The sequence below is a fragment of the Cyanistes caeruleus genome, chromosome 2, assembly GCF_971803275.1.
Source record: "Cyanistes caeruleus chromosome 2, bCyaCae1.hap1.1, whole genome shotgun sequence".
Lineage (NCBI taxonomy): Eukaryota > Metazoa > Chordata > Aves > Passeriformes > Paridae > Cyanistes > Cyanistes caeruleus.
The window spans coordinates 91398360-91411561 of NC_141702.1; the positions used below are offsets into that span (position 1 = coordinate 91398360).

The window sequence follows — 13202 nt, forward strand, 5'->3', positions numbered from 1 at the left end:
TTCTTCGGGTGTAAAGGAATCTTCGAGCTCACAAAGCAAGAGGTACAGGGATGTGTGATATGCCAAAAGGTAAACAGAGCAAATTTTCGGCAAACCAATTGGGGAGGTCGGCCAATCTCATATCGACCATTTGAAAGAATCCAAGAGGATTTCACAGAATTACCGAGAATTGGCAGAAATAAATATTTGTTAGTTATAGTAGATAAATTGACACATTGAGTAGAGGCCTTTCCCAGAGCTAAGGCTACGGCCCAAACAGTGTCTAAAATTCTACTGGAGGAAATAATTCCTAGATATGGTATTGTAGACCATATTGATTCGGACCAGGGCACACATTTTACCTCAAAAATTATCAAACAGTTGTCCGATGCATTAGGGATCAGATGGCAATATCATACTCCTTGGCACCCTCAGAGCTCGGGGCAAGTAGAAAGGATGAATCAGACGTTAAAATCACAAATATCCAAATTGACAATTGAAACAAAAATGTCCTGGATCAAATGTCTCCCCTTGGCATTGCTGAATATAAGAACCATGCCGAACTCAGAAACAGGACTGTCCCCCTTTGAAATGTTGTATGGAATGCCGTACAAGCATGGTATGCCGGTTGAACATCCTCAAACAGAGGATGTGCAACTCCAACCTTATCTCATTTCTATAAATAAAAACTTACAGGAGTTAAGGAGAAGAGGATTGATTCCTCAGAGCAGCACGTTGGGATTTCCGATCCACCAAATTCAACCAGGAGACAAGGTACTGATCAAAGTGTGGAAAGAGCAACCCCTCAGTCCTCACTGGGAAGGACCATTCCTCGTCCTCCTGACTACAGACACCGCAGTTCACACGGCTGAGAAGGGCTGGACACACTCTTCCCGAGTGAAGAAAGTTTCGGTTCACGATCCCCCCGAGTGGAAAATTGTAACCCCTCCGGGAGAATTGAAAATCAGGCTTCAGCGGAACAACAAATGAGCAACGAAGACAGGATAAGTTGCACCAATTTTGAATGTTATTGTTTTCCTTTTGTACATTTTAAGTGTGCATATTGTAAACAAACGTGGGTGACTCATTGTTTGGGAGGGCAAAAACCAAGAGGGTTGTGTACCACGTGTTACAAAGAGGAATTAGAACAGACCAACCTTTTTCTAGCACTTGCTACCCGGGTGGGTATCTTGGAACTCGACTCTCCGGAGTGGTTCCGATTTTTTCAAAAGGGACTACGAGGCCATTTGGACTGTAAAGCGGAACCTCTAATAATAGAGTGCCGCCGAAACGTAAAAGTACCGTGCAGGAGCGGCACGATCAAGGCATCTCGGTGGGCAACCTTTAAAAGGAGGTTTGCCATCAGGACGTCAAGGGCCCCTGAAGACAGTCCTTGCTGCCGAGAAGATGGTTATCCCCGCCGTATGTTCCTGTACGGGTGGAGGGAATGGCAGAGGGATGCGATTGTGGGGAATCCTGACGATCCTGAACCTAGCCATGTGCTGGACCGAGAGAATGGGCCCCGAGGCGCCTCCAGGGACGACCTCCCTGGGGAAGTGTGAGCAGTGCCAAACTACCACGCGAACCGAGCCATTGATCACTTGCCCTCCGGAATTGCACGCAGGAGAATGCTGGGCAAATGATACCCAAATGGACCTGTGTAAGCTGGAAAAGAAAATTTGGTGCTCCACCCCGGGGATAAGTACTGGAAAAAGGCAATCCCATATCACAGGGGGAAAAGAGGTCCAAGCGACCCATCTACGAAGTAAGAGAGAAATAGGAGGGGTTTCCCCAATCTCGGTCTGCGGGCAGTGTAATAAAACTGTCTGGATTGGAGGAAAGAAACAGTCGACGTTCATTGCGTATCACAGAGTCAACCCCTTGTGTTACAATAAAGCAAACTTAAAATATTGTACCATGGGAGGGAAATTGTACTGGGAGGGGAGGAACCTGAAACACGAAACGAAAGTGTCATTCAGTAATGAACCCATAGTTTTGGATTTACTGAAAAATGACGATGACAGAGTGTGTCTACAGTTTGATCAGGTGATCTGTTTTGCAAAAGACGAGGATGGTTCAGACCCTGAAAATAAAATAAAACAATTGACTCTTGAACTAAAAAGGCAGGAAATGGAAAATAAGAGAAAAAGACTCGAACAAGAGAGGTTAAACTCTCTCAGTGAGCAGTATGAGCAATTAGAAAAACAATACGATAATTGGAAGCTACCTAGCCCTAATCAGAATCTATTTATAGATCTGATGCAGGAAATAGCTACCGAATTAGGATTAACTAATTGTTGGATATGTGGCGGCCTGAAATCAGCCGAAAGATGGCCATGGAAGGGAGAAGGATTAACCCCGGAACAATTACTTAAGTGGACAGGATTGAAATTATCCAAAACAACCCGGCGACCAGAGGGGTGGGTGATTGACAAAAGAATCATTGGAACTTTTTGTGTCAGTCAGGAAGGAAGGGAATTCACCGAGCTAGTTGGTTACACCCCGTGTGTAAAAACTCTCTCGGTAAATTCAGATAAAAAGACAAAAATTTGGCAGCCGGAATCACCCGAGGGCTATTGGAGCCAATCTCGGGAAAATAATTGCAAATGGGTAGATTTAATTGGTTTATGTTGGAACAAACAGGACGGGGCGAATCCCTTCCATGCCTTTCTCGGCCTGAGGGAATATTGGGAGGACCCGGCAAAACTTAACAGAGATTGGAAGGCACCGGATGGGATTTACTGGATATGCGGAAAGAAAGCATACAGTGAATTACCCAGAAATTGGAAGGGATCATGCACACTCGGAATAATTCGGCCTTTCTTCTTTACATTACCTAAAGATGAAAGTAGGTCTTTAGGTGCTCCCCTCTTTGAAACTCTAGCCCGACAAAAGAGGGAATTGAAACGGGAGCTACCAATAGCCGGAGGTAACCACAAATGGAAGGGGGAGGAATGGCCCGCCGAAAGGATCATACAATATTATGGACCGGCAACATGGGCAAATGATGGCAGTTGGGGATACAGGACCCCAATCTACCTCCTCAATCGGCTCATTAGGTTACAGGCTGTGGTAGAAGTTGTTTCAAACCACACTTCAGAAGCCCTGGAACTCCTAGCAAAACAACATTCCCAGATGAGAGCCTTTGTATACCAAAACAGACTCGCTCTCGACTATTTGCTAGCTGAGGGGGGAGGAGTGTGTGGCAGATATAACGAGTCAGAGTGTTGCATGGAAATAGATGACTTCGGAGAAACTATAAAGGGTCTAGCTGCTGAAATAAAGAAAGTAGCCCATGTACCCGGTCCAGAAATGGAATTCGATTTTACAAGCCTCTTGGTGGGATCAAATTTTTGGGCAAGGGGCATGGTGGATAAAGCTAGTATTCTTTATAGGATGTTCAATTGCCGGAGTCATCTTCCTACCCTGCCTAATTCCTTGTCTGATCAGACTGATACATTCTGTCGTTCAAGGAATGCAGATTGCCTCTCTCCCAATAGACCCAGAAAAGGCACAAGGAAACGCTACCCTTCTTTCAAAAATCATGAAGTTAGAAGAAGAAAAAGAGAGTAGAAATGCGGTTAAAGCATTGAGAGAATTTGAAAACAAACATATGTTGTCCCCAGAAAATGTAGAAGAGTCAGACAAAGAGGAAAGCGACATTATCTAACCCGATATTCCTCTGAAAAAGTATGTAAACACGAATTTTTAATGTGGTCAAATTATTAGGTGGGGGACTGTAATAAAGAATTGGGTAAATAAAAATTCGGAAGAAAAGGTTTAAATAAAGTATGTGTAATTATAACTAATGAAAATATGGAATAAGGAATTCTCCTCCAGGTCGAGGTAGAATTCCTTTTCCAAAGTCACGGATTGCAAAAGAACCCCCCCAGATAACAAGCTTCAGCAGGCTCATCAACTCGGAGGAAAGGACAGGACACAGGCCATCATAGAAACAAAAGAACCAGCCTGAAAGTCTACCTCCGGACAAAGGCAACGCCCGGCCGATTTCGGCCCGGAGACCATCAAGCAAGACAAAAGGGACGAGCCCCAGGAAAATGGTCATTGCCAGAATTGAACACCACACCCGCCAAACCTATGCTACAGAAACTCAATCAAGAAAGACAAAGAAGAGACTACTCCTCCGAGATATCCATCGGCGCTAGCCCGGATCCCTCGACTCTGCTGTGATGAAATATGTTAAAATACATACAGACTCACTTTGCATTTGAGGAGACTCTGCCCGGACACTTACTGACTCAATGTTCTAGGCCAGGAAATCCATTCACCCGACAATCAGGGACACTTGGTGAATGGAAACTGGTTGGAATTCTAGCCTGGGGACATAAAATCCCTATAAAAACCCAGGCCAAAGAACCCTCAGACGTGGATTTGGGAACACCTATACCTTGCGTATAGACCCTGTCCACCCAGCGCTGCGCTGTCCATTTATTGTGGTTTTTCCTCGCTGTTCGTTGCTTTATTAATTTATAATAAATTTATCTTTTTTAATCTTTAATCTGCCGTTGCATTTATAACATAACTGATCAAAAAACTACTGGCTCTCCAACATACTCTGCTTTGTATGGCCCTGTAACCAATATTCTTCTCATGTTTTGTTGGTTTAGTGAAACAGAATTGTAAAGGTCCTAATCCTACTTTTTTTAATCACAAGTACAAATAAATGAGTGGAAACTGTCCCCCGCTTTCAAATTAGCCCATCTATGGTCCCCTTGTTCAACAGAAGGACGACATTAAACTTCTAACAAATGCAATGTGCCTTACCTGATACTTTTTGTTAAAGTAGATCAACTTCTTTAAGTCATAGGAATTGTCCTTAGGGTTTATGACACAAGGGCACAGGATCCTGTGGGATAAGAGCATGGCACTGAGATTTGCTCTTTCTTTTCTTCCCTTGTTTCCCAGCTGACAAGCTGCAGGATTAAAAGCTCTGAGAGGGATTTCTTTGAAAGGGCATTGAACGGGAGCATAACCTCCCACCCCTGAGTTTCTTCATAGCCCCGGTTCTTGAGCAGAAACACATTTTTTAGGGCTAAATTAATGAACAGAAAGTGAGGAAAAACTTCCTTGCAAGCAAAAAGCACACTGTCTGCCCATGGCAAGGTTTCACCAGCAGGAGCAATCTCTGTGAGGAGAGGCCAGGACTACGTTTTCTGGACGCAGCTCCCAAAAAACACCCACAGGGTATGGCTGAACCTCTCATCCAAGAGAGGTGGTCTATGTGAATACTTAACTAAGAAAGGGCAGAAAACACCAGAGAAGGAAAGGAGAGAACAACAGCAGGAACAAGGGAAAGGTGCTCCATAACAGAACAGGGACTCTTCTGGAAGGGACCACAGCCTGTGGGATGCACAAGACTGTAGGACTCGTGTTGGAGCACAGGACAAGAGTGAGCAAGAAGGAGTGGCAGAGATACCAGATCCAGACCCCAAGCCATGCCTCACTGAAGGGACTGAGGGTACTCTGCAGCAGCAACGAGGTTGGGGAAGAGATGCTTGGAGAAAAGTTAAACCTGAGAAGGAAGGAGGACAGGTGCTTTAACTGTTCAATTTCTTTGTTCATTTCCCAATACCCGAATCAGTAATTAAATGTTTATGCTGATGGACGACAAATACAATTAAGTTCCCCAAATTTGGTATGTTATGCCTGCAATGATACTTGGTAAGTGGCTTCCCAGTCTTTATTTTGACCCATTAATTTTCTTGCTCATACTCCTTGTTTTCTCCCCATGTTGCTGGAATGGGGTGAATGAGCAGCTGTGTGGAGTGCTTGCCTGGCATCTGAGGTCAGCCCACCACAAAAAACTATTCATAAGTACACTTGTGCAGCATGGTTTGCTCCAGCAGAACTGTGCAAGTATCATTCAAGATGGAGTTGCCACAAATTGATTCTAATCAGTTGAGAGAGTCAGATGTTATAGTATGTTTCACAGCAAGGCTGGTACAGCACCAAAACAATCACCAGGAGTGATGCAGAATTCTCCATGCTTAGAGAGCCATTCTAACCTGAGACATTTTAAGATTCTGTGAACTCATGTTGGCCACCTTGATCCCAAAACTGTTCAAAGGTTTTGATCTTTCTAGTACATGGATATTTTTAGAATGTTCCATCTTCTTGGGCATGCCCCATGACTACTTGAGAAATCCAAATTAGAAAAAGGACTCCTTTCAAAAATCTTGACCATGTGACCACAGCAAAGCATCCCTGAGAGAGCTCTTAGAGAAATACCTCCTATAGAGATGCAGTTGATACATGTAAAATATACACAGAAACCTACCATGTCCAAACTTGTCATAATGGAGACCAATTAACAAAAGCTAACTTCCACAGTACATCTGTATGATAACAATACAAATCTAAATTGTGTTTTCAGAAATTTCAGAAACATATTTCTGAAAATAGGCAACATTAATAGATATATCTTCTCTTTAGGTTGTTTGCTACTCGTGGAAAAAAAAGGGAAGACTTTCAAGATCAAAATCCTTCTTCAGGTTCTTTGTCTACTTAGTAGAATGACATTTTTTATCCCACACGGAGTCTGTCTATCAACCCTGTAAACTTGGCTTGCTGCCGGACAAGCAAATGTCAAATTCAGCATAGCACCTGAAATGATGGGGAAAGATACGGATTTCGTAAGATAATATAATCTTAAAAGCTTCACTGACTATCCTTGCCCAATGATAGGGCCATGAGATACCTGTGTACTCTAGCCAGTAACCTCTGTTAAAAATAAATAAACAAACAAATAAATAAATTTTAAAAATAACTATGTCTGGCTATTGGGAGCACCAGCACCCTGAGTTTCAAAACCAATTTTCCACTGACAGCCACAAGGGAGCCCTTATATCACAGCAAGAGGGTTCAACCTCTGTACCTCCTGTAAAACAGGAGTGGGAAGCAGTGGCTGCCTACATTCACAGGACATATTCTCCTCATCATTTGCTTTTCTGAAAACAAGCAAATCCTGACAGAAGCAACTCCAGAGGACAATGCTGGACCCCATTTGAGTCACCAGAAGTCCACTCAGGGTGCAGATCTGCCACCTCAGTAGTGAACTAACTGATCTGAAAAAGAATTGTTGAACCATAGAGTAACAGATGGTACAATTAAGCAACCAAAACACCTACTTGAGACACTAGTTAGAGATAAAACTAATAATCAGCAATGAGATTATAGAGACTGAAAATTGCAGAAACAAGAGGGAGAGTTTTAAGTACAGAAAAGTAAATCTGTAAATACAACTAGGAAACCTTGTGTCTTAGTGTCTTCTCTATTTTCACTGAAGAGTGCTCAGCTGAGCTTTCTCTGCTCTGGTTTGAATTCACTTGCAGGGAAAGTACAGAGTCAAAGAAGAATATAATAAGATATTAGTATTTAATAAGAAGCAATAACAGCAGGGCTCAGATCTAGAGACAGCAAGAGAGACAGGTTATTCTAAATGCTGCATTGAAATCAAAATCTAGGTACACATACATGTACAGAGAAAGATGTTTGGTAGTATGAAATACTAGATCCCTTTAAGAAAAAACTTCCCAAGAAGATGTTGCAGCCTTCTGTGAACAACAACAAGAACTGTAACATAAAGCATCTGCAAACCTCATAAGCCCTTTTGGGCAATTATTGTTTTTTGATGCATGCAGCTCCCGGAGTCTTGCTATGGGAAGTATCGTCACCAGGTTCACATATGCCCGTGGAACCTGCCAAGAGAACAAACAAATCCATAGCAAACTCCTGGAGCACAGTGTTTTGTCCCTACACAGCCACAGCAGACCTTGGTAGCAGCCTGCTGATTCAAGCATCATGCATTATTTATAACAGAGGTGCTCAAAATACTTTCTCAATAATTAATTCCCCACACAAGCAATACTAAATTACAGCCCCTGCCTGCATTGTCTAGGTCTATTATAAAAGTTGATAGCTGGTCACTTGAAAATGATGGCTTCAAAAAGGTCCAAACAAGTTGTTACAAGTCTCAGCAAGACCCAGACACCTCCTAACTCTTCGAGCATTCTCATCATTCTTTATGTGGAATATCAGAATCTCTCTCTAAATGACCACAAAAATATACTTATTATTTGCAGTTTAAAGAACAAGCAAAGCATTTGCTAGTCAATTAATAAAGCTTGTTTCACTTTGTTATGCAAATGTTATACATTTTTTGATATTATTTGTCCACAGCACATCAGCTAGAACTAAGAATATCCTTATTCCTTTGGTAAAAACTTCTCCAGCCCTTTTTGCCTTTCACAATGAATTTCCTGTGAGCAAACACCTCTGCATACAGTAGTACTTTGCAGATGAAAGCAAGGAAATAAATTCTTAATCAATAATCAGTAACTTCTTTGAATACAGAACAAAATCCCTGATCCGTCATGCTAGAAAAGTTTGATTTACCTCTTTATGAAGTAAGTCCAGAGCTATTTGTAGATTGTAGGTATAGTTTTCAGGAGAATGCTGTACCTGTTAAAGCAAGAGGGTTGAATTTTATTATTAGTTTGCTCAGGCAGGGACAAGAATGACTAGCTGGAGTCTCTCATAGTAGTGTTTTTGTTTCTAACTCTTGGGTCAAAAGTAACAGAGTCAAAAGCAAAATGGTTGTGTCTCTGCTTTTCTTCTTTCCCATCACACCTATCTCAATGGCAAGAAAAGATCTAGCAGCCACTGGATACCAGTGAGGGTGAAAATTCATAGGGTATTATCAGACATCACAACATTCTCAATTCCCAGGCTTGCTTGGGGTGGTCTTAAAAGCACAGCTAACAACTCATTAACAGGGGCCATATATGGGAGAGAACAGTTGTGTAAATTGTTGGAGCCCCAGATAGGGACAGAAAATGTCCCTTTATCTGTGCTGACAGGCTCAGACACTTGAGAGAACACTGGGTTTCATTTAAGACCATGGAGAAGGCTTCTAAAACTAAGTAGAGAAACTGTGAATGTGAATGTGTGAGTTAGACAGAATTATGTTAAGTCACTGGGTGAAAAATTCAGAGTTTAGAGTTTGAGATATAGTAGTGAATGAGGGACAAGATGGAGGTTCTAGGGCATTGGCTTTTCTTTGCCTTCCTTCTTCATGATTTTGGGTGGTGTTGTATGATTGGACAGAAAAGTACACAGTGCGGAACACAGGTGTTTGGTCATTAGTAAAAACTAATTAGTTGACATTTGATAACTGGATAATTTATGCTTAAAAGGCCTTGTGGACGGAGCCCTAGGTCGCCATTTGTAGCTTGTTAGATTAGTGTGTAGAAGTTCTTACTGTCTGTAAAAATGTAATATAGATAAGAAAAATAAACATCCTAAGTCTGAACATGAAAGCCACCTCTCTGCTCTTTAATCCTGATCCTGGGAGTTAAAAAATGGACACTTTCACATAAAAGTAAGTTTACTTCTGCTGTATGGAATATTAGAACACGTCTCCCATATTCTCCATGCCTGCCACAAATAATAACTGGCAGAAGGTACTTGTTTAGCTGGGAATTAAATCACTTCATATACTTGTCTTCCAGTGCCAAATTTTCCTTATTCCATTTTAATTGTTTAAACACTCTAATTTTATTGTCTCAAGTAATCCAACATTTATTTTTTTCACTTGTGGGACTACAACAGTCACATAAACTTTCTTATGAGAAATGTCTGTCTTACTTTCAGCCTTTTTCTCTCTCATTTAATTTCAAGCAGAAGTTCATTGAGACCCTCACTTGCCTACTCTATAGAAACAGACAGCTCAGATCTCTTATTCATTTCCTAAGTAACAGCTCACCAAGAGTGCTGTGGTTGGCACTAATTGTACTTGTATGACACAAAGATCACTGTGATCCTTGGATGCACACACACTCTTTCCTCACCACCTACCCCAGTCATGTGAACATGTACTTCGTGGGTTGACAGCAGAAGGTAGGAATGGTTAATTTGCTCCTTCCTTGTTTTATAACTATCTTAGTGTGCTGCTTGGTTGTTCTTCCTGATCCAAAATTAATCATGAAGGATAATGAGTTTGTGTTCAACTGCCTGTGATAGTAGGTAGCCCTCATCACTAAGTGAGCAGTCTGCCACAGCCTTTCACCTCCTTTACAATCACACATACCAAAGGCTAGATACTGTACATATGTTACATATATATATATATACACACACACACACACACACACACTATATCACATATAATTGAATTAACACGAACTGTGCTTAGAACTTTTCCCATACCACTGAAAATATTAAGAGAATACCAAGTAAGACTTAGGAGCGTGACAAGGCAAAGAGGTGTAAAAACACTTGGAGTTTTATCTACAGGAGTAAAAGTGACTATGCAACAAAAAGTTATCCGAGTTAGCAGCAAAACAAAGTCACAACAATTATGTAACTTACAGGTGCTCTAAAGGTATCTCTAACATTATCAAAATATTATGCTAAGCAACCTGAAGGTCTCAGTACAGTTACATTCTAGAGCTGCACAATTAAGAACTACGCTGTTTTTGTCTCACCCACTGAGTTCCTCCCTCTTACCACCTGCAATGCATAAAAAACCCTGTGGCTCGACTGGCCCAGTTCATGTTGCAGGAAACTTACTGGATTGTCGCAGAACTTGCAGAGGTCATTTCCTCCTATGAAAAGTGTTATGAGCTTCCAGTCATTTTGGAAATCTATTCTCTACATAGAGAAGGAGATGGAACAGAAGTTTTTAATTTAAAAAAAAAAAGGAGGGAGATGCCAGCAACATAGTAAATGCAAATTTCCCATTTCTCAGAGTACATGGCTATCATTCCCTAGGTATCCACAACAAAAATAAGTTTGTAGTCATGACTGAAGATGTAGAAACTGCCATGATCTAAACCAGATTTCAATGACATCATGGAAAACTATTTGCTTCAGAAAACTATTGCTCAAAATCTATCCATATGCTTTTCTTAGTAATATCTTGCGCACACAGAGTGACTCTTTCTGCAGTTCTAGAAATATATCTTCATAGCAAAAATTATGGTATGTGTTTTATTGTGTGATAAATAATACAGCTATCCTGTTGGTAAACCCTGGGGTACAATATATTTCAGACTTGCTGTGAAACAAACTGCAAAGAGTGGGGCAATATTAACTCTATCTATCTAACAATAATGGTAAAATATTACAGCACTTTTGTTTCTGCAAGTATTTTGCAAAGAGATAGCTAGCTAAATCAAGGTAATTATGCTACAGTACATAAACACCTCAGGTTTGAGGAAACATTGAGATATACTTCGTAGTATGTTGTGGATGTTGTGTTCAATATTCTAATGCTTTAGTGTCCATGCAAAACACCAGTAAGAAAAGCATCAATAGTGCATCAGCCACTAGTGGTTTAAAAACATCTTTCTTCAAAGGCAGAAGGCAACATATCCCTGCTAGTAAACACACTGTTCAGTAGTTTGGTCTCAAAATGTAAAAAAAAAAGAATCAAAAAGAGGGAGGAACTTCCTCCTGCACTCAAGAAGTGTTTTAAAAAATGGGGGTAAAAAGGATCACTTATATTAAAGATATATGATCTCTATTATGAGCATGCTTTCTAGTCAGAACTTCACTAATGATACAAAAACATTTATTATCTAAATAAAAAATATTTCTATTAATTTCTCTTAACATTCTCAGGCCAATGCATTTGGCAGAGTAGTGCTTAGAAGCTTTACATGAATGAAAACCATCTAACCCTTCACTGTTAGTTGCTGTTCCTTTTAATCTCATTTCAGAGGCATCCATCAGATGGAAATCTTGTTAACAGTAAAGCGAACCAAGAAGGAAGGTACTGCAAATATTTTTGCCAACATGTAAGCACCAGAGTATTTACACTAAACATGCACAAGATATCTTGATGGCTTTTTGGCTGCTTTCCAGCTACACAATTGGAAAGCCAAACTATTATAATGTAATGTCACTGATTACATAGCACATTTGTCAAATTACAAATAGCAAACATTCAAGGCACAAGCTGAGGTGAGAAATATGCATGCAATCCTCATCCTAATGTGTATTTTACAGAACATGAATCAAATAATTCCTAACAATAAATGTGTAAGTCAAAAATCAGCTGATAACTAGATGAAAGAGGTGACTAATTTGTTTTTATAGAAAACAAGTCCCTTCCTCAGTTTACATGTTCACTCCATATGATTTGCTACTTGAAAAGCTTGCCCTCAACATCCTAGCACATATCATTTTTGGAAAAACCACCTGCTTACAAGATAATTACTAGCACCACAGCAAAATCCTCACAGAGACAAGGTTATGTTATCTTACAGAGTGGCACAGGTTTAAGTGGAAGCAACAGCACTGCATTTACAGCCACTTGCAGTTAAAATGATGAAAAGGTTACAATTATCTGGCTTTGATAGTAACTATCATATGCTGGTACAAATTCACTTAAGACTAAGCTATAGATTATTAGTGCTGACTCACAATCTGCACCGGAAAGCATTATGCTGTACCCTGCTGTACCTTAAACAGCTCTGAAGTTTAGCATTCACTATTGAGATGTGCTCTTGGTCTGTTAGAAACTAATGATGCCATGTCACTTCATTCTAAAAATATTCATGACATGTTGAACTCACATTATCATTCTTCATGCGGTCCACCAGTTTCCTAACCTGTTCAGGAACATCCCTAAAAAATAAAATCAAAAAATAAATCAATAAAAATTTAGGGAAAGAATCCTGCATAGATAAAAAGGCAAAGAGGAAAGCTGATGAATGGGCATCAGAAACCCAAAAACCCTAGTGGAAGTCCAATTTTCATTGAATAGAATATATGATACAGTCAACAAAGGCTATGTTTTGAGACAGTGATGGAAAAAGAAAAAAGGGAAAATAATTAGCATCCAACAGGCATTGCACTACTCTGCAAATGCTGCATAGTACTCTTTTACAAACTATATAGAAAATGCAGTTTTCCCACCATCAGACACATGCTATCAATAGACATAGCTCTGAAGTGTCTGTGCTCATACCCGTGTTATTATATGGCCTCAAGGCACTGAAGAAGGTCTTCTAAGAACTCTTACCAGTGGAAAAAAATAATATATGAATTGCACTGAAGATGATGCACAGTGATCTCTAGTTAATTCCCAGCTCTGGCAGACCAGGAATTAAACAATTCAAAATTTTCTCATTCTCTACATGAACTCTTGGTCCTGATGACAAGAGGGTTTAAAAATACCTCCAATAAAGTGGAGATAT

General features: G+C 40.4%; 1 protein-coding gene across 2 annotated transcripts in view; it reads right to left on the reverse strand.

The window, feature by feature from the left end:
• Positions 1 to 13202, reverse strand: part of PLB1 (phospholipase B1) — a 106514-nt gene that overhangs the window by 63275 nt on the left and 30037 nt on the right. For both annotated transcript variants that reach the window (XM_086869971.1, XM_086869978.1), the window contains 5 exons: positions 12579 to 12630; positions 10570 to 10650; positions 8395 to 8460; positions 7597 to 7697; positions 4765 to 4846 (listed from right to left, as the gene is read on the reverse strand). In XM_086869971.1, coding sequence (XP_086726097.1) covers positions 4765 to 4846; positions 7597 to 7697; positions 8395 to 8460; positions 10570 to 10650; positions 12579 to 12630 — 382 coding nt within the window. The remainder of the gene's footprint in view (positions 1 to 4764; positions 4847 to 7596; positions 7698 to 8394; positions 8461 to 10569; positions 10651 to 12578; positions 12631 to 13202) is intronic.